Genomic DNA, 24409 nt, shown 5'->3' on the forward strand with positions numbered 1-24409 from the left:
GAAGAAGCCACTGCTCCAAAACCGCCATTAAAAAGCCAGACTACGGTTTGCAACTGCACATGGGGACAAAGATTGTACTTTTTGGAGAAATGTCCTCATGTCTGATGAAAATGGGGGGGGGGGGGGGGGGGCTTGCAAGCCAAAGAACACCATCCCAACCGTGAAGCACGGGGTGGTAGCATCATGTTGTGGGGTGCTTTGCTGCAGAGGGGACTGGTGCACTTCACAAAATGGATGCCATCATGAGGAAGAGAAATTATGTGGATATGATTATCATACCTTTATTTCAACAAGGAACACAGACTGAGACCAAGGTCTCTTTTACAGCTGGGCCCTGCATATACATGTTTACACATACAGTTCAGGTACAATGATTAAGAAACTACACAAGACAAAACCATCACAGATAACACAAACAAATACAGCAGCAGATTGTTACATTTACACACAGGTTATTCCCCTAACAGGTTATTCCTCTAACAGGTTATTCCTCTAACAGGTTATTCCCCTAACAGGTTATTCCCCTAACAGGTTATTCCCCTAACAGGTTATTCTCCTAACAGGTTATTCCTCTAACAGGTTATTCCCCTAACAGGTTATTCCCCTAACAGGTTATTCCCCTAACAGGTTATTCCTCTAACAGGTTATTCCCCTAACAGGTTATTCCTCTAACAGGTTATTCCTCTAACAGGTTATTCCTCTAACAGGTTATTCCCCTAACAGGTTATTCCTCTAACAGGTTATTCCTCTAACAGGTTATTCCTCTAACAGGTTATTCCTCTAACAGGTTATTCCCCTAACAGGTTATTCCCCTAACAGGTTATTCCCCTAACAGGTTATTCCTCTAACAGGTTATTCCTCTAACAGGTTATTCCTCTAACAGGTTATTCCCCTAACAGGTTATTCCCCTAACAGGTTATTCCTCTAACAGGTTATTCCTCTAACAGGTTATTCCCCTAACAGGTTATTCCTCTAACAGGTTATTCCCCTAACAGGTTATTCCTCTAACAGGTTATTCCCCTAACAGGTTATTCCCCTAACAGGTTATTCCCCTAACAGGTTATTCCTCTAACAGGTTATTCCCCTAACATGTTATTCCCCTAACAGGTTATTCCCCTAACAGGTTATTCCCCAAATAGGTTATTCTCCTAACAGATTATTCCCCTAACAGGTTATTCCCCTAACAGCACAAGAACTTGCATTACCCGAAACAGTTACAAGCAATAGACAAATACAAATCCTCCAATAAATGTTTAAAATGGGCAACAGGGGGACAAGAGTCTCAAATTTAAGTTTAGTCTGCAGGCTATTCCATAGGCAAGGAGCATAACAGGAAAAGACAGCCATACCCAACTCTGTGGAAATCACATGGGCCTCAAGTGTAATCCATGTTTGAGACCTGTTTTCATGAATTATAATTATAATGTTGAGAAGTGATGATAAATCAGAAGGTAGTTTATTCAGAAGTGCTTTATAGACAAACACGAGAGCATGTTGTTCTCGTCTCATGGACAGCGAAGTCCAACCCACATTTTGATATAAAACACAGTGGTGAGTTCTGTAGCTAACACCCGTAATAAATCTGAGTGTGCAATGATAAGTAGCATCCAGCGGTTTAAGTGTTGATGCCGTAGCATGCATGTAGATAATATCCCCATAATCTATAACAGACATAAAAGTAGCTTGCACAATTTGTCATCTATGTGTAGAGGACAAACATGTCCTGTTTCTATATATTGAAGCAACATCTCAAGACATCAGTTAAAGCTTGGTCACAAATGGGTCTTCCAAATGAACAATGACCCCAATCATACTTCCAAAGTTGTGGCAAAATGGCTTAAGGACAACAAAGTCAAGGTATTGGAATGGCCATCACAAAGCCCTGAGCTCAATCCTATATACAATTTGTGGGCAGAACTGAAAAAGCGTGTGTGAGCAAGGAGGCCTACAAACCTGACTCAGTTACACCAGCTGTCAGGAGGAATGGGCCAAAATTCACCCAATTTATTGTGGTAAGCCTGTGGAAGGCTATCCGAAACGTTTGACCCAAGTTAAACCATTTTAAGGGCAATACTACCAAATACTAATTGAGTGTATGTAAACTTCTGACCCACTGGGAATGTGATGAAAGAAATAAAAGCTGAAATAAATCAGTCAACTCTTATTCTGACATTGACATTAAAATAAAGTGGTGATCCTAACTGTCCTATAACAGGGAATTTTACTAGGATTAAATGTCAGGAATTGTGAAAAACTGATTTAAATGTATTTGGCTAAATTGCATGTAAACTTCCGACTTCAACTGTATATATATATATATATATATATATATATAGTAAATCACACATTTGCCTCGGTCTTATTCTGGCAGTCTGGAATATTTAAGCAAGCACCTTGGCCATGTGAATGACTGCTTAGTCACTTATCACTAACCATCCATGAGTGTGAAAAGCGAGCTCTGGTTTTCACATCCTTTTATCGCTCGTTTCAGGATATGGATTTATCTAGAAACATCCACGGCAATGTTAAAGTATCAGCACCTAATCTGCTGGCAGCCAAATAATAAATGGCTCTATAGAATGAATTGGTCATGGGATTTCTTCCCATCTGGACAGTAATCATGACGCAAAGGAAAACCAGACACAATGAGTCAACCCATCCCTTAATAAGACGATGCTGACTTAATTGATACCTTCAATTGACCGATAATATGCAAATGAATATATGGATGACAGGAAAAGCCTACATTTCCCTCAGTTGTTTCACAGATTTTTACATTTATCATTCAAGATAATGTGTGAGTATGTAAAAGATCAGAATCGGATCTGGCATATTTGTCTGGTTTATTTTCTTAATTCAAAATTAAACATTTTAAATGTTTTTTTTTTTTACAATATATTTTATAATAAAAATGTCAAGGGAAAGCTGTGCAGATCAGACAAGAAAAATACCAAACAAGTAACTTCTTGATAATGAAATTCAGTGCAATGTGGCTCCAATGTAACTGGTATTACCTGATTAAAACAAACAAAATGCTACACGAGCCTCTTCTGACTAACATGGTCTACGGTATGCCACCTCTCCAGCAGGATTGAATACATGATACTTTTACTTAAAAAAATATACATTTTTTTTTTTTTTTTAAACACAGGCACACCAAATCCACACATATATGCAATACAATACAATATATACATCATAAAAGTAAGCACTCAGAATTAGGATAAATAACGTTGCCATGTTTGCTGATTGACTGGCCTAAGGGATTTGCCAACACTAGTCCCTACAAAAGCCTCCATTTCTCTAAATGATTTACACTAATTTACTTTTGTTTTTCTCGACCCACTCCTCATGACACTTGGTGACAAGATCAGGTGAGCTGTCCTCTTCGTTCAGCTAGCAGCACGGCCGTGGCAGTCAACCATCTCATACACACTCAACCCTACCACCCCAAAGAACGTGGTGGTATATGGCTCTTATGAGCCCAGGGCGTTGATGCCTCCCATCCTCTGTCTGAGAGTGTGCAGCAGATGTTTAGGCAGGCAGTCCCAGGACCCAGATAGCAACTCTCTGTGCTGCAGCGCTGCTTCCATACAGAACCTAAAACAAAATCAGGCAATATTTAACTTCCCAGTTCGCATGGGAAGGTAAGTTTTAGGTTGACCACAAGATGTATTGTATCAAGAGTTGACGTGTTCATTAGGCAGGAGGAAACTGACTGAAACAGGGACCTGGACTTTGGGTTGTTTTCATTAATGCATGCAGTGAAAAACAGTATTTCGGTGTATGGGCCATATTGTCTGGGTTCTGTTTCTACTCACCGAACAAGTGACTTGGGTTGAACTGTGAAAACCAGCAACTCTTTGCTGTGAGCCTGTTGAAAAGGAAATGGAAGAACATATTCAGACTATACTTGGTAGTAAAACTGGTTATCAATCTTTTTTGTTGTTCTAATTTCAAGTGACACCAAGAAAGGTCTAGTAGTTTATGACGGAGTGTTGTTCTAACCGTCCTCACCGCTCGCTGATGGGACAGCAGGTTGTTGGCACAGCCACCGAACACAAACACCTCCCCGCCAGGACCGGAACAGGCCGTGTGCCAGAGCCTGACACACACACACACACAAAATCAACGTAAAATCACCACTGACTCATAACACAAACAATGTACACAGTGAGACAAGCAGCTTCTTTTCCTAACCACTTATTTGGTGATATTGTCATGAAGATAGTTTTTAATAGACTCGTTGATCTCTATGGAGATATTACCTGGGGCTCTCTGTGTGATTGTGCTTGAACTGCTGCCACTCGTTCTTGCTGACACAGTACAGCCAAGCATCACCTGTATACATGACAAATAGATAGAGGAATTCATTGTGGTCGAGCCATGGACTCCTAAGGAAAATAAAATATTCTTCACTCACTGAGCGTCTCTCGGGAAGTTGTGAAGCCTCCGAACAGGAATATGTGGTCAGGTGACACAGGAGTTAAGGAGTGCCATGAGCGTCCCACAGGACCCTGCTGAGGAACACTCCTGCAGAAGGCCAAGGAGAGGTGGAGATGGGACCGGGAGAGGTAGAGGTGGAGATGGGACCGGGAGAGGTAGAGGTGGAGATGGGACCGGGAGAGGTAGAGGTGGAGATGGGACCGGGAGAGGTGGAGGTGGAGATGGGACCGGGAGAGGTGGAGGTGGAGGTGGGACCGGGAGAGGTGGAGGTGGAGGTGGGACCGGGAGAGGTGGAGGTGGAGGTGGGACCGGGAGAGGTGGAGGTGGAGATGGGACCGGGAGAGGTGGAGGTGGAGATGGGACCGGGAGAGGTGGAGGTGGAGATGGGACCGGGAGAGGTGGAGGTGGAGATGGGACCGGGAGAGGTGGAGGTGGAGATGGGACCGGGAGAGGTGGAGGTGGAGATGGGACCGGGAGAGGTGGAGGTGGAGATGGGACCGGGAGAGGTGGAGGTGGAGATGGGACCGGGAGAGGTGGAGGTGGAGATGGGACCGGGAGAGGTGGAGGTGGAGATGGGACCGGGAGAGGTGGAGGGGAGCATGGGGAGGGAGAGAGGGTTGAGAGTTGTTAGTACCATCATGGTGAACACACAGGGCCATCCATGGGTAAGAACACAACATCCTCCCATAAAAAAATGGATGCGTATAACGCTATAACATGCATGAAGACATTTTGGATAAGTTGCCATAGCGTACATTTCATGCCACTCCCAGGAGTCCATGTCGATGTAGTACATGTCGTTCAGGCGGTAATCCTGTTGCGAAAGAGTCAAGCCTTACTCATATGGAGGAAGAGCATCAAACATTTAGAACACAATATCCTTTATAATCTATGATGTAACAAGGCATAACAATATGTAAATCATATAAATTAACATTGTGAAGACCTAAATCTCTGTCTACAGGCCAGTGATATTGTTTTACATTAGACAGCATGATCATAAACTCAGCAGGAACTTGAGTAAACTCTATTTTCAAAGAACATTCCTACTTACCCTGTAACGCCCCCCAAACACGTAGCCTCGGTTGCCCACCTTGGCACAGGCATGCGCTGCCCGGGGAGAGGGGGCGTTGCCCTTTCGCCAGGAGAGAGGGAGGGAAAGGAGAGGTTAAAATGGGGCTCCCACTGAGACAGCTGTACAAAATGGCTTCCAACACAAAGTCGTAACGTGACCAGATTTATGGGAACGGCGTTACCTTGGTGACTGGCTGGCTCCAAGTGGACTTCTCCAAGTCTAAGATGTGAATGTGGTTGTTCCAGCCCCGCCCCGGATTATCTCCCTGTTACAACACACAGTGGAGGGGTTGTGTTCATTAGGCCATGCAACAGAAAACATTTTTCTACAAAACACTAAAATTGGCAACTCTTTTTTGGACAAGTCCAGGTTGTCCCTCCCCGTTTCAGTCCATTTTCTTCCGTTGGGTGCCTAATGAACACGACCAAGGATTTACCCTTACTGACGAGTCCCTTTGCTGCAGACTAATAGACTAAACAGACCATTGTTTTCATACTGCCATTAAAAAGCAGCTGCAGAGTTGTAGAATTAATTGACCATACCATGAATGAAGTTTCATCATATTCAAATGTCCCTCGGTGAGCTCCTTGTGCCATATAGCCGTAGCCCCCGAAGAATACTAGCCTGTCGACACACAGAGCAGTTCATTGAGAAACATTAATCAAAATAAACATCTCTTTCTTTAGAGGCAATATGTAATGGCGCAACAACAATATGTAATGGCGCAATGAGTTAGACCTATAATCTAACTCACTGCCTGCCAATGGGCCACCTCACCGGTTCTATAATCTAACTCACTGCCTGCCAATGGGCCACCTCACCGGTTCTATAATCTTAATCACTGCCTGCCAATGGGCCACCTCACCGGTTCTATAATCTAACTCACTGCCTGCCAATGGGCCACCTCACCGGTTCTATAATCTAACTCACTGCCTGCCAATGGGCCACCTCACCGGTTCTATAATCTAACTCACTGCCTGCCAATGGGCCACCTCACCTGTTCTATAATCTAACTCACTGCCTGCCAATGGGCCACCTCACCGGTTCTATAATCTAACTCACTGCCTGCCAATGGGCCACCTCACCGGTTCTATAATCTAACTCACTGCCTGCCAATGGGCCACCTCACCTGTTCTATAATCTAACTCACTGCCTGCCAATGGGCCACCTCACCGGTTCTATAATCTAACTCACTGCCTGCCAATGGGCCACCTCACCTGTTCTTGTGGACCCAGCAGCCTAGTTTGTCCTTGCAGGACGGGGCCAGGCCCTTGAGATCCTTCATCTCCTCCCAGCAGAGGGCCGGTGTTCGGAGGGGGAGCCGGAAGACCTGAAGGCCACGGAGCAGAACAGGGACAGGGATGGTATGAAATCAAAAAAAAAGGTACATCATCATAAGTTTCGTAACGGACATTAACATTTAAATGGTTTGTTGGAAAACAGGCTTCTGAGGTGAGATGTAGATAAATAAATAAATAAATCCTGCCGTGGTGAAGTAACATCCGATGCTGAAAGTGGGAACTTTAACCAAAAAATTATCCAAAACATAAGTTCTTAGCATGCAGCACATAAAATATTTTTGTAAACAGTTTCTGGAAAGGGAGGGACTGGACACAACCTTAGTAGGTGCCAAGATTCTACAAGACATAACAGTTTCTGGAAAGGGAGGGACTGGACACAACCTTAGTAGGTGCCAAGATTCTACAAGACATAACAGTTTCTGGAAAGGGAGGGACTGGACACAACCTTAGTAGGTGCCAAGATTCTACAAGACATAACAGTTTCTGGAAAGGGAGGGACTGGACACAACCTTAGTAGGTGCCAAGATTCTACAAGACATAACAGTTTCTGGAAAGGGAGGGACTGGACACAACCTTAGTAGGTGCCAAGATTCTACAAGACATAACAGTTTCTGGAAAGGGAGGGACTGGACACAACCTTAGTAGGTGCCAAGATTCTACAAGACATAACAGTTTCTGGAAAGGGAGGGACTGGACACAACCTTAGTAGGTGCCAAGATTCTACAAGACATAACAGTTTCTGGAAAGGGAGGGACTGGACACAACCTTAGTAGGTGCCAAGATTCTACAAGACATAACAGAGTCCACGTACATGCACACACGGTATATTCTCACCCGGTCAGTGTTTCCCCTGGCATGGTGGCCTCCAAACAGATAGAGGACGCCATCCACACACACTCCACAGCTGCCAGACATGGAGGTATGCAGGTTACCCGCAGTCATCTGCTTCTTCCTGCAAATACAGACAGTAGATATAAGGGCTCTGGTCAAAAGTAGGGCACTATATAGGGAGCCATATCATTTGAGACACGCTAGACACTAACAAAAGTATATTTAAAAATCATTACCATCGTTCTGTCTCCATGTTGTAGATCCAGATTTCATTCCTTGGCAAGTATAAGTCGAAGAAGCCAGTGGTCTGGGAATTCTAATGACAAGACAAACGAGGGAAGTCAATGGAATTACATAATCTGTAAACATGTTGGCTGGGAGTTTGGCTGTGTTATATCTGGCAAAGTGGACTGTGGCAAATGGTATTCATAGGTCAAAGTTGACAGCAAATCTTCTAATAAAAACTATAATTGATTGAAGACTCATTGATCATTGTTTCAATCATTGATTAAAATGGTATAGTTCCAAATTAAATTTAGATACACTATCATATAAACAAAAGTCTATTCAGAATGCCTGTCATACTTGCTTACCTTATATCCTCCCCAAACGTACATGTAGTGTCCATCCACTGCTGCTATGTGGCCACTCCGCTCAGCTGGCTGCTCCAACTCAAAGGACTCTGCTTCTGTGTCCAGAACAACTACATCCTCATCATCGAGTTCATCAGCCTCATCCACCACCCAGTCAAATTCTCCCTCCTCTTCATCCCTCTCCAACTCCTCATCTTCCTCAACAGGCAAGGGGTCAGGAATGTCCTCCTCCATTTCTGCCATGATCACCTGGATGGGAGAAGAGAGCTACATAGTTTTGCATACACAGGGATTCAGAGTAGAGGAGTATGAGGGGTATTGGAACAATACAGACATTCACGTCAAGTCTCATCCCAACATGCAGCTATAGGATATAGCTAAGCAGGTAGCTCAGCCAACAATGGGCTGTTATGAACAGGGTTAGTATGACTAAAAAGAGAATACGTTTTACAGTATGAATTCTAAGAGGTTTATAAGTAATTCAGATTGTAAAATGTCTTCTCTTTTTAGTCAAATATATAGCGTTAGCTGTTACAGGGTAGGACTAGAATTGTTGTTGCCGGCTAAGTAAGTTAATATCAACAGCTGGCAACTGTTTCCGTACCACCATGGCTGATGGTTGGCGCCCTGACTGTTGGTTTACATGGAAACACAAGTCATGATGTTGGCTTGCTTGCCATCATGAAGACAATATAAATGCGTAGCTTGTGCAAAAATACTTGTTTGCAGTAAGCATATTTTTTTGCCTACACCGACTCAACGTGACACCAAAAGCTACCTAGCCAACGTTAGCAAACTTAGCTGTCTGCAAGCTAGCTAACGTACTACAGTTCGCCCTATCAACCAATTTAACTGCGTTGTAACGCCACCTAAACTTTGAAAAGGGAACTATGCAACCTTGCAGCAACAACAACAAAAAATCCACTTACGTAGTCTGCTTTAAATGGTCCACGGCTGCTTTGGCCTTCAGTGAGAAACGTTATGTTTTTGTTTAGTGATTATTATGCGACATCTGGTTGAAGTCGTCAATTACAAGATGCCTGACCGGAATTAACCAATAACTTCTTATTTCCGCCATCTTTGTGAGGTCAAATATAATCATTTGATTTATGCAAGTACAGAATAGTAACACAATTCCTATTTGCTTTATTATCCAACATTAACCAGTCAAGTAAAAAAGCACAAAGATGACAATTCAATGACAGTGAACCTTTATTCTCCATGATACAAAAGGTACATACAAATAAAATAAAAGGGGATTTAGCAAAAGTATTTTTAGACATATTTTACAAAAACATTTTTTTTTACACAACCATAACAGCCGATTCCCCCCGTCCAAAATAATCCTTATGGTCTTTAGAGGCTTTGAAGTTTGCTGTGAGGAAAAATAAAGAATATTTAGATCAGCAAAGAGAAATGAAGACTGACATGAAAACCAAGTTGACTCTCAATATACTATAGTTACCATACTGCCAGTAAAGCAATGATTAGCACCAAGTGAATTATGTGTAGAGCATGCATAAACAAAGAGTAAAAAACATTTCTCACCTGTCCTCAACGGTCCTGTTGGATGGGTAATATACCTTAAAAGTGAAGCCACTTTTTGGGAAAGAGCCCTGCAAGAACAAAATGACAATATATATAAAAAATATTTTTAAAATCTTAAATTAAGAATATAAGATCTCATCATAATATAGTTCGAAACCCAAGACCAACATCTCATACCGAGTCTCATAATAAAACAAAATGGTGGAAATCTAGGAATAAGCGTAACGTACCGGGTTGATGCAGAGGCAGTCTGTGTTGGAGATGTTGAAAGGGTCATATTTGTCCGCAAAGATGATGACATCAGGCACGGGGTAAACCCGTAAAGCATAGTCATAGGCCCAGAACACTGGACTGACATACAGCGGCAGGGGAGTCAGGTGGCCCTGAGACAAGATGGTCTTCACAAACTGGAGAAAGAGAGTTTATTGGTGATTGTCAGACATTTTCATGTCATTATCATCCATGAATAATAAATTCAACTACAAGACAAATATTCACGCAAAGCGCCTCAGAGTAGGACTGCTGATCTAGGTGTGTGTGGGGTGATCCGCTTTGTGAATACGGGCCAAACTAACTAGCTATGTTTATATAATGTACAGTACCAGTCAACATTTTGGACAAATCTACTCATTCAAGAGCTTTGCTTGATTTTTAGTATTTTCTACATTGTAGAATAATGGCGAAGACATCAAAACTATGAAATAACACATATGGAATCATGTAGTAAACAAAAAAAAGTGTTCAATTAAATAGATTTTAGATTCTTCAAAGTAGCCACCCTTTGCCTTGACATATTTGCATACTCTTGGCATTCTCTCAACCAGCATCACCGGGAATGCTTTTCCAACAGTCTTGAAGGAGTTCCCACATATGCGGAGCACCTGTTGGCTGCTTTTCCTTCACTCTGAGGTCCAACTCATCCCAAACCATCTCAATTGGGTAGAGGTCAGGTGATTGTGAAGGCCAGGTCATCTGATGCAGCACTCCATCACTCTCCGTCTTGGTCAAATAGCCCTCACACAGCCTAGAAAGAAAACACTCTAAAGTTTCCAAAACTGTCAAAATATTGTCTGTGAGCCTCCCGGGTGGCGCAGTGGTGAAGGGCGCTGTACTGCAGCGCCAGCTGTGCAAACAGAGACTCTGGGTACGCGCCCAGGCTCTGTCGATAACCGGCCGCGACCCGGAGGTCTGTGGGGCGACGCACAATTGGCATAGCGTCGTCCGGGATAGGGAGGGTTTGGCCGGTAGGGATATCATCGCGCACCAGCGACTCCTGTGGCGGGCCGGGCGCAGTGCGTGCTAACCAAGGTTGCCAGGTGCATGGTGTTTCCTCCGACACATTGGTGCGGCTGGCTTCCGGGTTGGATGCGCGCTGTGTTAAGAAGCAGTGCGGCTTGGTTGGGTATCGGAGGACGCATGACTTTCAACCTTTGTCTCTCCCGAGCCCGTACGGGAGTTGTAGCGATGAGACAAGATAGTAGCTACTAACAATTGGATACCACAAAATTGGGGAGAAAAAGGGGGTAAAAATGTATATTAAACTTTTTTTTATTTATTTTTTTTTTTTTTTAAATATATTGTCTGTGAGTATAACAGAACTGATATTGCATTCCTGAGGAAAATCCAATCAGGAAGTGCCTCTTATTTTGAAACCCTTCTGTTCCTATGCATGCCTATCCTCCATTTAAAGGGATATCAACCAGATTCCTTTTTCTCTGGCTTCCCGAAGGTGTCAACAGTCGTTAGACATAGTTTCAGGCTTTTAATTTTAAAAATGAGCGAGAAAGATCACTTTGTGTAAGTGGATAGGTGGGGGCTCTCAGAGTGAGTTTTGCACAACAGAGTAAAGCAGCCATTGTTTCTCCCTGTCCTATTGAAAAACCTACACTCCCGGTTGATATATTATCGAATATCTATTTTAAAAACAACCTGAGGAATGATTATAAAAAACGTTTGACATGTTTCTGTGGACATTATGGATATTATTTGGAATTTTCGTCTGCGTTGTCGTGACCTCTCTTTCCTGTGGATTTCTGAAGATAACGCGACAAACAAGCTGAGGTATTTTGGATATAAAAATAATCTTTATGGAACAAAAGGAACATTTGTTGTGTAACTGGGAGTCTCGTAAGTGAAGACTGTGTGTTTTGCAATATTTCACTTGTGATTTCATGAACATGAATAGTTTTTGTCATATTATTTGACTGTGGCGCTATCCAAATCAGCGGTTGCTGATGACAATTATCCCGCTCAAGGGATGGGTAGCGTCAAGAAGTTAAGGAGGAAAGAAATCTCACAAATTAACAAGACACACCTGTTAATTGAAATGCATTCCAGGTGACTACCTCATGAAGCTGGTTGAGAGAATGCCAAGTGTGCGAGGCTGTCATCAAAGCAAAGGGTGGCTACTTTGAAGAATCTCAAATAAAATATGTTAAACACTTTTTTGGTTACTACATGATTCCATGTGTTCTTTCATAGTTTTGATGTCTTCACTATTATTCTACAATGTAGAAAATAGTAAAAATAAAGAAAATCCCTGGAATAAGTAGTTGTACCCAAACCTTTGACTGGTACTGTAGGTAATTGTACTAGTATATGTTGGGTATGTCATAACTGAGAAGCTAAGACTCACATGGTTTGGAATGTCGAGGTTGCTGCTAGGCAGTCGGACACAATTTCTGCACATCTTGTTCACCAGGTCTTCTCTGATGACAACAATCTCCTGGCTGCAGTACTGGATTCTGACATAGGAACATTTGATTCACAGGTCGTGAGATGTTAAAAGACTACATGCAATGACAAAACCTGTGAAAACTAACTGTCAAAGAATGGTCCAATTGTTATCACAGAAAGTTGGTGGCACCTTAACGGTGGAGGACGGTCTTGTGGTAATGGCTGGGGTAGAATATTTGGAATGGTATTAAGTACATCAAACACATGGTTTTAATGCGTTCGATGCCATTCCATTTGCTCCGTTCCAGACATTATTATGAGCCGTCCTCCCCTCAGCAGCCTTGACTGTTTGTTATAATGAGCAAATGGAACCAAATGTTTTTGACAACAATGTTGGGCTTCGTTGCCAAAATCCAAACTTTTATCCACTTCCCCAGAGTCAGATGAACTGGATACCATTTTTATGTCTCTCTGATTTTAAACATGCGGAGATGGGAGAACCTTCCAGGTGGACAACCATCTCTGCAGCACTCCACCAATGAGACCTTTAGGCTAGAGTGGCCAGATGGAAGCCACTCCTCAGTAAATGGCACATGACAGCCCACTTAAGAATTCGCCAAAAGGCACCTGAAGGACTCTGACCATGAGAAACAAGATTCTCTGGCCTGATGAAACCAAGATTGAACTCTTTGGCCTGAATGCCAAGTGTCAGGTCTGGAGGAAACCTGGCACCAGCCCTACGGTGAAGCATGGTGGTGGCAGCATCATGCTGTGGGGATGTTTTCAGTGGCAGGGACTGGGAGACTAGTCAGGATCGAGGGAAATATGAACGGAGCAAAGTACAGAGAGATCCCTGATGAAAACCTGCTCCAGAGCACTCCGGACCTCAGACTGGGGTGAAGGTTCACCTTCCAACAGCACAACGACCCTAAGCACTCAACCAAGACAACGCAGGAGTGGCTTCGGGAAAAGTCTCTGAAGGTCCTTGTGGCCCAGCCAGAGCCCGGACTTGAACCCAATCGAACATCTAGGGAGAGACCTGAAAATAGCTGTACAGCGATGCTCAAGTTCCAACCTAACAGAGCTTGGGAGGATCTTTAGAGAAGAATGGTAGAATGGTAGAAACTCCCCAAATACAGGTGTGCCAAGCTTTTAGCGTCATACCCAAGAACATGCAAGTCTGTAATCGTTGCCAAGGGTAGCTTCAACAAAGCACTGAGTAAAGGGTCTGAATACTTATGTAAATGCGAATTTTTTTATTTTATATATATACATTTGCAAAAAAATCTAAAACTCAGTTTTACTTTGTCATTATGGGGCATTGTTTGAATATTGATAAGGGAAAAAAACTATTTAATCCATTTTACAATAAGGCTGTAACAAAATGTGGATAAAGTCAAGGGGTCTGAATAGTTTCCGAATGCACTGTATATCCCTTTAATACAGCTCAAGAGACATCCCTTTAATACAGCTCAAGAGACAAATTCCTCAAAATATAATAAATCAACAAATATTATATTTCCAAGTTGATTCACAACCGGCCGTGATTGGGAGTCCCTTCAGGCGGCGCACAATTGGCCTAGCATCGTCTGGGTTTGCCCATGGTAAATAAGAGTCATTGTAAGAATTTGTTCTTAACTGACCTGCCTAGTTAAATAAAGGTTAAATACATTTAAAAATACATATATTTCAGTCACCTGCATGGGTTGGTAGTGAACACAGAGAATGGCACCCTCTGTCTGAACTCCTCAGTGATGTGGTCTGCCAATGGGGGCCTGAGGACACAAGTATTTATATAAAGTACAGTACATCAGAGGACTACAGTCAAATCATGAGCAACACAACAGAGGAATAACAGGTCTCTTGTTTTTCAACTCTCACCTGGGTAGAATTGTACTCGGACCAGGGTCTTCAGGACCGGGGACGAACACGAAGCGACTACTGCAGTTTTGAAAGGGTGCATTCAGTTAGACAAGTAAACACAACAATTTCCCGTAGAAGACCCACAATGCAGCATGGTGAATATTTCCCAAACAGTTTGTCGCCCTGGATGCAACAATATAGTACTGTTGAAATTGTTTCCTGGAATATCAGACTTTTAGGTTAACCAAGTGGTTTTCCTCCCTCACACGTTACCTGTTGTGGATGCTGGGATATTCACAGATTGCATCGGCAAGAACTTTCAACGACTCTGGGGGGGGGAGAAAATACTTCAATTGTGTGTACTAATGCTTCTGTCATAACCCATTTGCCAGGTCAGTGTATCTTCACAAGCAGGGCATTACATTTTTTTTAATAATAATTACTCAAAATCTTTCTTACCTTTGAGTGATTTGATTTGTGTTTTTCCATAGGGGGCCGAGGAGAAGTTGCCGCAGAAGATGAAGCAGGTAGGAGGCATGGCTGCGTATCCTACAATGGAAACATGCTAAGGTTGTTTCAGACCATACTATTAAGCAGTAGAGATAGAAATTGAGCACACTGATGGAGACTTCAAAATCTGTCAGAGATGGACATGAAACGCATGACAATAACCATCAATGTCAACATTAATACGACTTGCATAAATGCTCGAGTCAATCAATGAACCCAATTGTATCTAGAAAGCCCTTTTTACATAAACAGTTGTCACAAAGTGCTTTACAGTAACCTGGTAAATACGAGCTCCTCTTCTGTCAGTGACGTTATGGGTGGAACGAACCTGAGAACATAAGGTGGATCTTCTCCAGCACCTCCACGCTGTCCAGCCACACGTCGGAGACCACCACAAACATGGCGTCCTCGTTCTCTTCCTCCAGCTGCTTTAGCTTGGCTGAGGCCTTCACCGACGTGGTGGACGGCCCACCGAAGAAGTTCACGTTACCGTAGTAGGCCCTAAAAACCAGAGTACATGCTCATCCACTGTTTTTTTTACATTTATTTGTATATATATATATATATATATATATATATATATATATATATATATATATATATATATATATATATATATATATATATATATATATATACACACATACACACACACAGGGGAAAGGAAAATATATGTTTAAATGCCAACTGTAGAGTTAAAAACAATACATTGGAATTTAAAATAACTTTCGCCCTTCTCAGTAGGCCTACTGATTTTCAGAAGAGCAGACATTATGTAGGTAATGTGCATTTCTAAATGAAGACAACACTGATAGGTCAGCAACATTGTAATCTATTGACCTTGTGGTGGATGATGGCTCAGTCGGCGGGAATCCAAATGCGTTGACATGGAAGACTGAGTCCTCATACCAGCCTATGGGGGGAAAGAGGACCGGACTACTAAGTCATTGCATAACACAATAAGGTACATCTCCTTCGATGTCCATTAATGTGGATGAAGAAGATAAATTATTTTACCTTCTGCCAAAACAAAGCAGGACTCTGTGTAAAGTCCACTGTGGAACTGGTGAGGACAAGGTTAAAGAAAACATGCATGATCTGAAATACAATCAACATTGACGAAATTCAAGATTTTAATTGGCCCCTTGAATTATGTAAGAACATTTGTAGCATTCGCTCTCCATCACCATCCCCACCAGTGAAAGGATATTGCCTTTGAGAGGTTCAGCTGTACTGTACCACTGGGGTCTTCCAGATAGAATTTCCCCTGAAAAAAAAAAAAAAAACATTCCAGGTGAAGCTGGTTGAGAGATGGCCAAGAGTGTGCAAAACTGTCATCAAGGCAAAAGGTGGCTACTTTGAAGAATCTCAAATATATTTAGATTTGTTTAACACTTTTTTGTTTACTGCATGATTCCTTATGTGTTATTTCATAGTTTTGATGTCCTCACAAATATTCTACAATGTAGAAAATAGTAAAAATAAAGAAAAACCCTGGAATGAGTGGGTGTGTCCAAACTTTTGACTGGCACTGTATATCTATAGATATTACTATATTTTCCAATTTAAAAGTAATTAACATGAATTTTAGCTGCTCACCTCTTTAAGCTGTGTGACCATCCCCAAAACAATGACCTCTCCTAGTTTAGCCGTACTACCTAAAAGTGCTTCAACAGTCTGAAGCTGAAAACAAGAACAGAGCAAGATCAGGGTCAACATGAGAACATCCTCTTAGCTTATGTCAAATCCATTAAACACGTTTAAGTGTGTTTTAGGTTATGACCGAGTTATTACCTGAAATTTGTTTCTGCCTTCTTCTGCTGCTGCCCCTATTACAGGTGGGGTGAAGAGTTCGTGCCGATGTGTACGCTACAGAAACGGGGTAACTGTCAATGTGGATCAGGGTACACCTTTATTTATCACGGATTTAACTTTTCATTTATTTAAGTGGATTGGGAACACATTCTCTTTTCAACGACCTCACAGAGAGCAGCGTCTCAGGAAATAAACATTTTTAAATATCATTTTTAAAAGTTAATATTCTGTTAACCCATACCCAAATAATGTTGATGACTCTTCCTACACTCATATGTGGCCAAAGCATAAATTTGAGAGAAAAAAAACCACTTAAAAAACCCCACCTCAAACTTGCACCTCAAACAGACTCTTTAAAAAATTGCTTGCTATTTCCTCATAAATGATGATGTCATCCTCCTGAGGAAGATGAGCTGGCCAATCAGCGGTCTGTTCTCGTGAACATTTTTAATGACCACTATACCCCCACACCATTCCAACACAGAAAATATGCTTTTTAACATACTGTTCTTAATTACATTTTTTTTTAAGGAAAACTTTTTCACTCATATTGTAATTACATATAGGTAATATTATGTCAGAGAAGTCTGGAAACACTGTACAGATGCTTTAAGGCAACTCATCAAACTATGGCAAGATCATCAAACTATGATGGATTCAGAGGGAAAAGAAATGTAGCCTACTGACCTGCTGTAGGAGTGTGTAGCGTTCCCTAAAGAGCTCTGCCTTGTCCCTGGCTGAGCCACAGAGACTTGGAACAGAGTGGGTGGTCATGTTGAGGCTAGGTGAAGAACAAACAACGGTTTCACTGATGGGTTTCTTCATATGTTGGTTTCAATAGAAAGATAATTTATTCTAGAGTGTTTCTGATAAAACATGTGAACCATGTAGACTAGATGTGGTCAACCTATAGTAGTAGTAGTTTTATTACCTTGCATGTTGCCAGTACTTGGCAGCTAAAAGCTGAATCAAGTACACAGCACATACAAGTAATTAAACAAGTAAACAAACAGTAAAGCATCAGGAAGTCAAGGTTTATGCATTCATACTTACGGTACAAACTTCTTCCTCTCTGTGCTGTAGATATATCTTGGCACGTCAAAAGCGCCAATTATGTTGAAAACATTATCTCTGAAAATAATTAAATAGTTCACACGAATAAGTCAAATTTGAGGATGACTATCTAGAGAATGTGTATGAAATTGGTTATTGTGAGACTGACACCTTCCTCAACTTACATGGTTTCATCACATGACTGGCTGCAGTCCTGCACAGCAGTCTCCACCACAGCCAGCTCAATCATACTGGAGGACACTGTCCAGGAGAAGAGGAATAGCTACATCATTCACAAGCATAGAATATTCTGAAATACATTTTTTGAGGCAACAGGTAGCCTAGTGGTTAGAGCATTGGACTAGTAACCGAAAGGTTGCAAGATCGAATCCCCGAGCTGACATGGTAAAAATCTGTCGTTCTGCCTCTGACCAAGGCAGTTAACATACTGTTCCTAGGCTGTCATTGAAAATAAGAATTTGTTCTTAACTGACTTGCCTAGTTAAATAAAAGGTCACATAAAAAAATAGCCAACACAACTGACTGTTTTGAGTTTTGTACATCATTTTAGTAGCTTGTTATGATCGAAGAAGACGTACATGGCTGCTTCTCCACAGCATCCATGACCCTCTCGATGACATCATCCAGTTCAAGCTCATCGACAGACTCCAACACCTCCACTAGGTACCTGCTGGCTTCCCTGGAGGACAACAACAACACAACGAACACATCTGAGGGGTATACTACAAAGCTGGATCAAGGAGTTAGCCAGCTAACTTGTCTGAATATTCTGAAATAACTGTTTTAGTTAAGATATGCTTGAAATGGGCATGGTCTAATTGACTTAACAACCAAACACATATCTATGTTTAGCTAACTTTCAAATCAATTGTTATTTCTGGTTGTTTATCAAAGTTTGCTGGCTAACTCATTGATGCTGCTTTGTAGTATACCTCTGACTGCCAGACATCAATCCCATCATTCCTATTAAAAACATACAACATTTGCATTAGTTTCTATAGATTAATTGCTTAAATATGCATAGCATACTACTAAAATGTCTAGCTAGCTGTCCATGTAATTTACTGTAGCTAAGCTAACCTTAGCCTCCTAGTTTCTTTCTTGGTATCACTGACACAACAAGACAGATTTAGCTACTAACTAGTAATACAGCCATTACATTTACTGTAAACCAAATATTATGTCAAGAACAACATGATTGACAAATGACAGCGTACGGTCGAAGCATAAGTCCCCTCATCTTGAAACCAGCAGATACTTTCGTCTTCACTCTGCGAACCTCCATGTTCAATCTTTCTTCAACAATCAACATTTGGCGCTAAATACTAACTTCCGCCTATATGTTTCGTCACTTCCTTCAAAGCAAAGATTCTACACAAGCCTCACTACCGCACGATTCTGCCGATATTTGCTGTTTGAAGTCAGCTGAGGTTTTCAAAACAGTGGGTATTCTCAAAAACACATGGATAAAGCAGCCAGACATGTAAGTAGCTATTACCCAGATTATTACTTATCATTGCATGATCAATTGGCATGGTTATTAATGTATATCAGTCTTGTCATATGTTTATTTATCATATCGCAATATTATTCTAAAATGTTTACCGCACGTAATTTTATTGGTGTAAAAACTAATACAGAATATAACAACAATTCTTAGTAGGTCAGGTTGAAGGATAGGTCTGAGCATTCGTAAATTCATAGTGTTGTCAGATATCTACTCCGATTTCAGAGCACTCTCGTCTGTGTGTGTCAGAGTGCAGAACAACAGTTTTTTTTTATTTCACCTTTATTTAACCAGGTAGGCAAGTTGAGAACAAGTTCTCATTTACAACTGCGACCTGGCCAAGATAAAGCAAAGCAGTTCGACACATATAACAACACAGAGTTACACATGGAGTAAAACAAACATACAGTCAATAATACAGTAGAAAAATAAGTCTATATACAATGTGAGCAAATGAGGTGAGATAAGGGAAGTAAAGGCAATAAATAGGCCATGGTGGCGAAGTAAATAAAATATAGCAATTAAACACTGGAATGGTAGATTTAACAGTAGATGAGTGTGCAAAGTAGAAATACTGGGGTGCAAAGGAGCTAAATAAATACAGTAGGGAAAGAGGTAGTTGTTTGGGCTATTTATAGATTGGCTATGTACAGGTGCAGTGATGTGTGAGCTGCTCTGACAGCTGGTGCTTAAAGCTAGTGAGGGAGATGTGTTTCCAGTTTCAGAGATTTTTGTAGTTCGTTCCAGTCATTGGCAGCAGAGAACTGGAAGGAGAGGCGGCCAAAATAGAAATTGGCTTTGGGGGCGACAAGTGAGATATACCTGCTGGAACGCGTGCTACGGGTGGGTGCAGCTATGGTGACCAGCAAGCAGAGATAAGGCGGGACTTTACCTAGCAGGGTCTTGTAGATGACCTGGAGCCAGTGGGTTTGGCGACGAGTATGAAGCGAGGGCCAGCCAACGAGAGCGTACAGGTCACAGTGGTGGGTAGTATATGGGGCTTTGGTGACAAAACGGATGGCACTGTGATAGACTGCATCCAATTTGTTGAGTAGGGTGTTGGAGGCTATTTTGTAAATGACATCACCGAAGTCTAGGATCGGTAAGATGGTCAGTTTGACGAGGGTATATTTGGCTGCACGAGTGAAGGATGCTTTGTTGTGAAATAGGAGGCCGATTCTAGATTTAACTTTGGATTGGATATGTTTAATGTGAGTCTGGAAGGAGAGTTTACAGTCTAACCAGACACTTATGTATTTGTAGCTGTCCACATATTCAAAGTCAGAACCGTGCAGAGTAGTGATGCTGCTGGACGGGTGGGCAGGTGCAGGCAGCGAACCAAACATCGGCCCCTCCCAAAAAACACAATTCAATTGTTGCCATAACACAGTTAGAGTCACTAACCCTCGTGATAACATGAAAACACTAACCAACTCTGCTAGGGCGAGCAAGAGTCAAATGGTCAGAGTGAGGTGTTCTCTCATATGTCTGGAAGTAGCTTGCAAGCTAGCCAACGTTAGGCAGATAGCTTGGGTGCTTTACTGCCGTCGTGAGGTCAGAGCGCACGGATCAACCCTAATTACTCCTCGGCCAGAGCGTCCAGTGTGCGCTCTGAATTTACGAACGGGCAATCTGATAACGCTCTGAATTTACTAACGCCCAGAGCACACTCTGGCACTCCAGATTGAATTTACGAACAAACCCGACAGTCAACCCACCCACGCCAACTGCATAAAGAGTTGGCTAGGTTGCTAGGTAGCTACTTCCAGACATAAATGAGAAAACACCTAATAGCTTCTTGAGTGTTGTGTCATGTTATCAAGAGGATTCATGACTGTAACTGAGTTACTGACAACAATTTAATTAAAACAATTAATCGATGTTTACTTACACCTGTCACAACAACCAAGTTTAGGGCGTTCGTAAATTCCTCAATTATTCTGTGCTCTGGCACTCAAACTAGAGCACTCTGAAATCGGAATAGGTTGCTAGGGTGAATTTACGAACATACAATTACACAGCATGGTTTAAATATTCCCCATCTAATGTTAATGGTGAACTAACATGGCTGCTATGTTGTACATAGTCTTGTAGTGTCATGTAAATGCATCATAATGCTAATTCTAGACATTCAGTTCTATTGTATTATTTAAAAACATTTCCCATGTAATGTTAATGGGGCGCTAACATGGCTAACATCGAACGTTAAAGTGTCATGTAAATGCATCATGATGCAGAAACCCCATTGGTTCAACTCTCGAAATACATCTGGTTAATGGTATGCTTTATGTGCAATGTGTGTTCTGGAATGATTTAGCTGCAGAACGGAATCCTTAATTTCCCTGTTCTGTTTGTTTATTGTTTGTTTGTTCTCCAATCTGAAGGGAATCGTGTCAAATGTCTGGAGAGGTCGCACCCCCAATGTCAGGCACCTGTGGCTGCTCTTTGAATGGGGACATGTACATATTTGGGGGATGCAATGACAACGGACAGACCAATCAGGTAAACTCATTCAACAGAAAAAGGGTCCCAGAGCATGTATACACAAAGTGTCTCGGAGTAGGAGTACGGATGTATGATTTGTTTTTTCCTTTTAGATCATAATGAATAAGAGTACATGGGCAGGGTGGACCTGATCCTAGATCAGCACTCCTACTCTGAGACACTTGATGAAAACAAGCCCTGATGGTACAGTACACATTGGCAGGGAAGTGTGAAAATCCTCAATAGTTTACAAAGCCTTATATTGTTTTGTTCACATTTACATGATGAACAGATCTGTGTTTGCAGCTTTACTGTGTCAACCTCCTGGATGGGAAATATAGCTGGAGAAAAGTGAACCATAAGAGTGGCTCATCTCCCTCACCCAGAGATAAGCGCACTTGTTGGGTTTTCAATGGCAGGTAAACATTCTTTATGTAAATAGAAAGATTGTCAGGGTTCTGATTACACCTTTACTATTATAGGTGGTCTAAATAAATAGTGTGCTGGCCCAGCTAAAGTCTTTCTTACACTTATGGGGGTTCTTAGCTCCCCTGTAATATGAACCCCTTGTGATTGGAAGATGTTTTGGTCTTTCTGTAGTAATAGAAACCCCTTGTGATTGGAAGATATTTTGGTATTTCTGTAGGCTCATCTACTTCGCTGGATATGGTTATAAGCAACTTGATGACATCAGTAACAATAGAAGCTTCCTTATGGATGAGGCATCAAGGGTATTTTTTTTTGCTTTCGTGTGCAATTATGTCCATAGGTATACATTAATTTACTATGAACTTATTGTATGGATTAGTAGTATTGTGCTTTGGAGGTGGATGACATCTATTGGGGATGGAACAATGAAGTTCATATGTTTGACCCAACATGGGCCTGTTGGAGTGAACGACAAACCAGTGTAAGACAGAGGTTAAATTGAGTTTACATATACAGTGGGGAGAACAAGTATTTGATACACTGCCAATTTTGCAGGTTTTCCTACTTACAAAGCATGTAGAGGTCTGTAATTTTTATCATAGGTACACTTCAACTGTGAGAGACGGAATCTAAAATCCAGAAAATCACATTGTATGATTTTTATATAATTAATTTGCATTTTATTGCATGACATAAGTATTTGATCACCTACCAACCAGTGAGAATTCCGTCTCTCACAGACCTGTTTGTCTTTAAGAAGCCCTCCTGTTCTTCGCTCATTACCTGTATTAACTGCACCTGTTTGAACTCGTTACCTGTCAAAAAAGACACCTATCCACACACTCAATCAAACAGACTCCAACCTCTCCACAATGGCCAAGACCAGAGAGCTGTGTAAGGACATCAGGGCTAACAACCTCCTTTCCTCAGTAAGAGCATTGAAGATGGGTCGTGGCTGGGTCTTCCAGCATGACAACGACCCGAAACACACAGTCAGGGCAACTAAGGGGTGGCTCCGTAAGAAGCATCTCAAGGTCCTGGAGTTGCCTAGCCAGTCTCCAGACCTGAACCCAATAGAAAATCTTTGGAGGGAGCTGAAAGTCAGTATTGCCCAGTGACAGTCCCGAAACCTGAAGGATCTGGAGATGGTCTGTATGGAGGAGTGGGCCAAAATCCCTGCTGCAATGTGTGCAAACCTGGTCAAGAACTACAGGAAGTGTATGATCTCTGTTATTGCAAACAAAGGTTTCTGTACCAATTATTAAGTTCTGCTTTTCTGATGTATCAAATACTTATGTTAATTACTTAATCATACAATGTGATTTTCTGGATTTTTGTTTTAGATTCCGTCTCTCACAGTTGAAGTGTACATATGATACAAATTACAGACCTCTACATGCCTTGTAAGTGGGAAAACCTGCAAAATCGGCAGTGTATCAAATACTTGTTCTCCCCACTGTATAATAAAGCAATTAATTTAGTGAATATACAAAAACATGGTGTTGTCATAGCATATGATTAACAGTGTAGCATATAAGGCAAGACACTTAAAATATTATTGTTTCTTTGTGGATATCTAGCTACACTGTAAATATTGTTTTTGTGTACAGTGTTGTGCCCCTGACCCCAGAGCTGCCCGTGCAAGTGCAACACTTCGGAACAAAGGATACGTATGTGGAGGCAGAATAAGGGTGAAAAACAATGTATCTCAACACCTCTCTCCGTGGTTGCATTGACACAGACAACCTAAAGTGTCACAATGTGTCATGTTCTGACCTTTATTTCCTTTGTTTTGTATTTATTTAGTATGGTCAGGGCGTGAGTTGGGTGGGCAGTCTATGTTTGTTTTTCTATGTTTTGGGGCATTTCTATGTTTCGGCCTAGTATGGTTCTCAATCAGAGGCAGGTGTCATTAGTTGTCTCTGATTGAGAATCATACTTAGGTAGCCTGGGTTGCACTGTTTGTTGGTGGGTGATTGTCTATGTTGATGGCTTGTTTCAGCACAGTCCATATGATTAGTGTCACAGTTGTTATTTTGTTTACTGGTTTTGTATAGTTTTCAGTGTTCAGTACTTTCTTGATTAAAGATTTACCATGGACACTTACCACGCCGCATATTGGTCCTCTGATCCTTTTCGCCTCTCCTCTTCAGATGAAGAGGAGGATGACCGTGACACAATGATTCATGAGATTGTGTCTCTCTGCAGAACATGAATGAAACATAGGACTTTTGACTCAAGTTTCTTTTGCGCTGGT

At 41.7% G+C, this 24409-nt stretch overlaps 3 protein-coding genes across 4 annotated transcripts; 1 reads left to right on the forward strand and 2 right to left on the reverse strand.

Annotated features, from left to right (window-relative positions):
* Positions 1-2826: 2826 nt before the first annotated feature.
* On the reverse strand, positions 2827-9310 carry klhdc2 (kelch domain containing 2). Of its 2 annotated transcripts, none has more exons than XM_021574805.2 (14): positions 9176-9310; positions 8247-8495; positions 7890-7969; positions 7657-7774; positions 6739-6851; positions 6064-6145; positions 5703-5786; positions 5501-5581; positions 5202-5260; positions 4424-4533; positions 4269-4341; positions 4018-4105; positions 3822-3874; positions 2827-3600 (listed from the first exon to the last, which is right to left on the reverse strand). In XM_021574805.2, exons 2-14 carry the CDS (start codon positions 8487-8489, stop codon positions 3477-3479), a joined length of 1308 nt encoding a protein of 435 aa, XP_021430480.1. In that variant the 5' UTR covers positions 8490-8495; positions 9176-9310; the 3' UTR covers positions 2827-3476. The 2 variants fall into 2 exon arrangements, with proteins under 2 accessions (XP_021430480.1, XP_036811076.1); XM_036955181.1 differs by having other exon boundaries at positions 8247-8513; positions 9176-9305.
* Positions 9311-9440: 130 nt separating this feature from the next.
* On the reverse strand, positions 9441-19062 carry pole2 (polymerase (DNA directed), epsilon 2). Its single transcript, XM_021574807.2, has 19 exons — positions 18950-19062; positions 18311-18411; positions 17897-17972; positions 17712-17789; positions 17346-17439; positions 16638-16712; positions 16443-16526; positions 16054-16110; positions 15861-15909; positions 15684-15756; positions 15172-15344; positions 14793-14882; positions 14607-14661; positions 14352-14411; positions 14168-14245; positions 12430-12538; positions 10025-10201; positions 9795-9862; positions 9441-9621 (listed from the first exon to the last, which is right to left on the reverse strand). Exons 1-19 carry the CDS (start codon positions 19042-19044, stop codon positions 9603-9605), a joined length of 1611 nt encoding a protein of 536 aa, XP_021430482.2. The 5' UTR covers positions 19045-19062; the 3' UTR covers positions 9441-9602.
* A 26-nt stretch (positions 19063-19088) lies between these two features.
* Positions 19089-24038, forward strand: LOC110498189 (kelch domain-containing protein 1). The gene is made up of 4 exons (XM_021574808.2): positions 19089-19215; positions 21624-21741; positions 22030-22142; positions 23763-24038. Coding segments are annotated over exons 1-4 (312 nt in total). The 5' UTR covers positions 19089-19213; the 3' UTR covers positions 23842-24038.
* The last annotated feature ends 371 nt before the right edge of the window (positions 24039-24409 follow it).

Source organism: Oncorhynchus mykiss, chromosome 19, assembly GCF_013265735.2.
Source record: "Oncorhynchus mykiss isolate Arlee chromosome 19, USDA_OmykA_1.1, whole genome shotgun sequence".
Taxonomy (NCBI): Eukaryota; Metazoa; Chordata; class Actinopteri; order Salmoniformes; family Salmonidae; genus Oncorhynchus; species Oncorhynchus mykiss.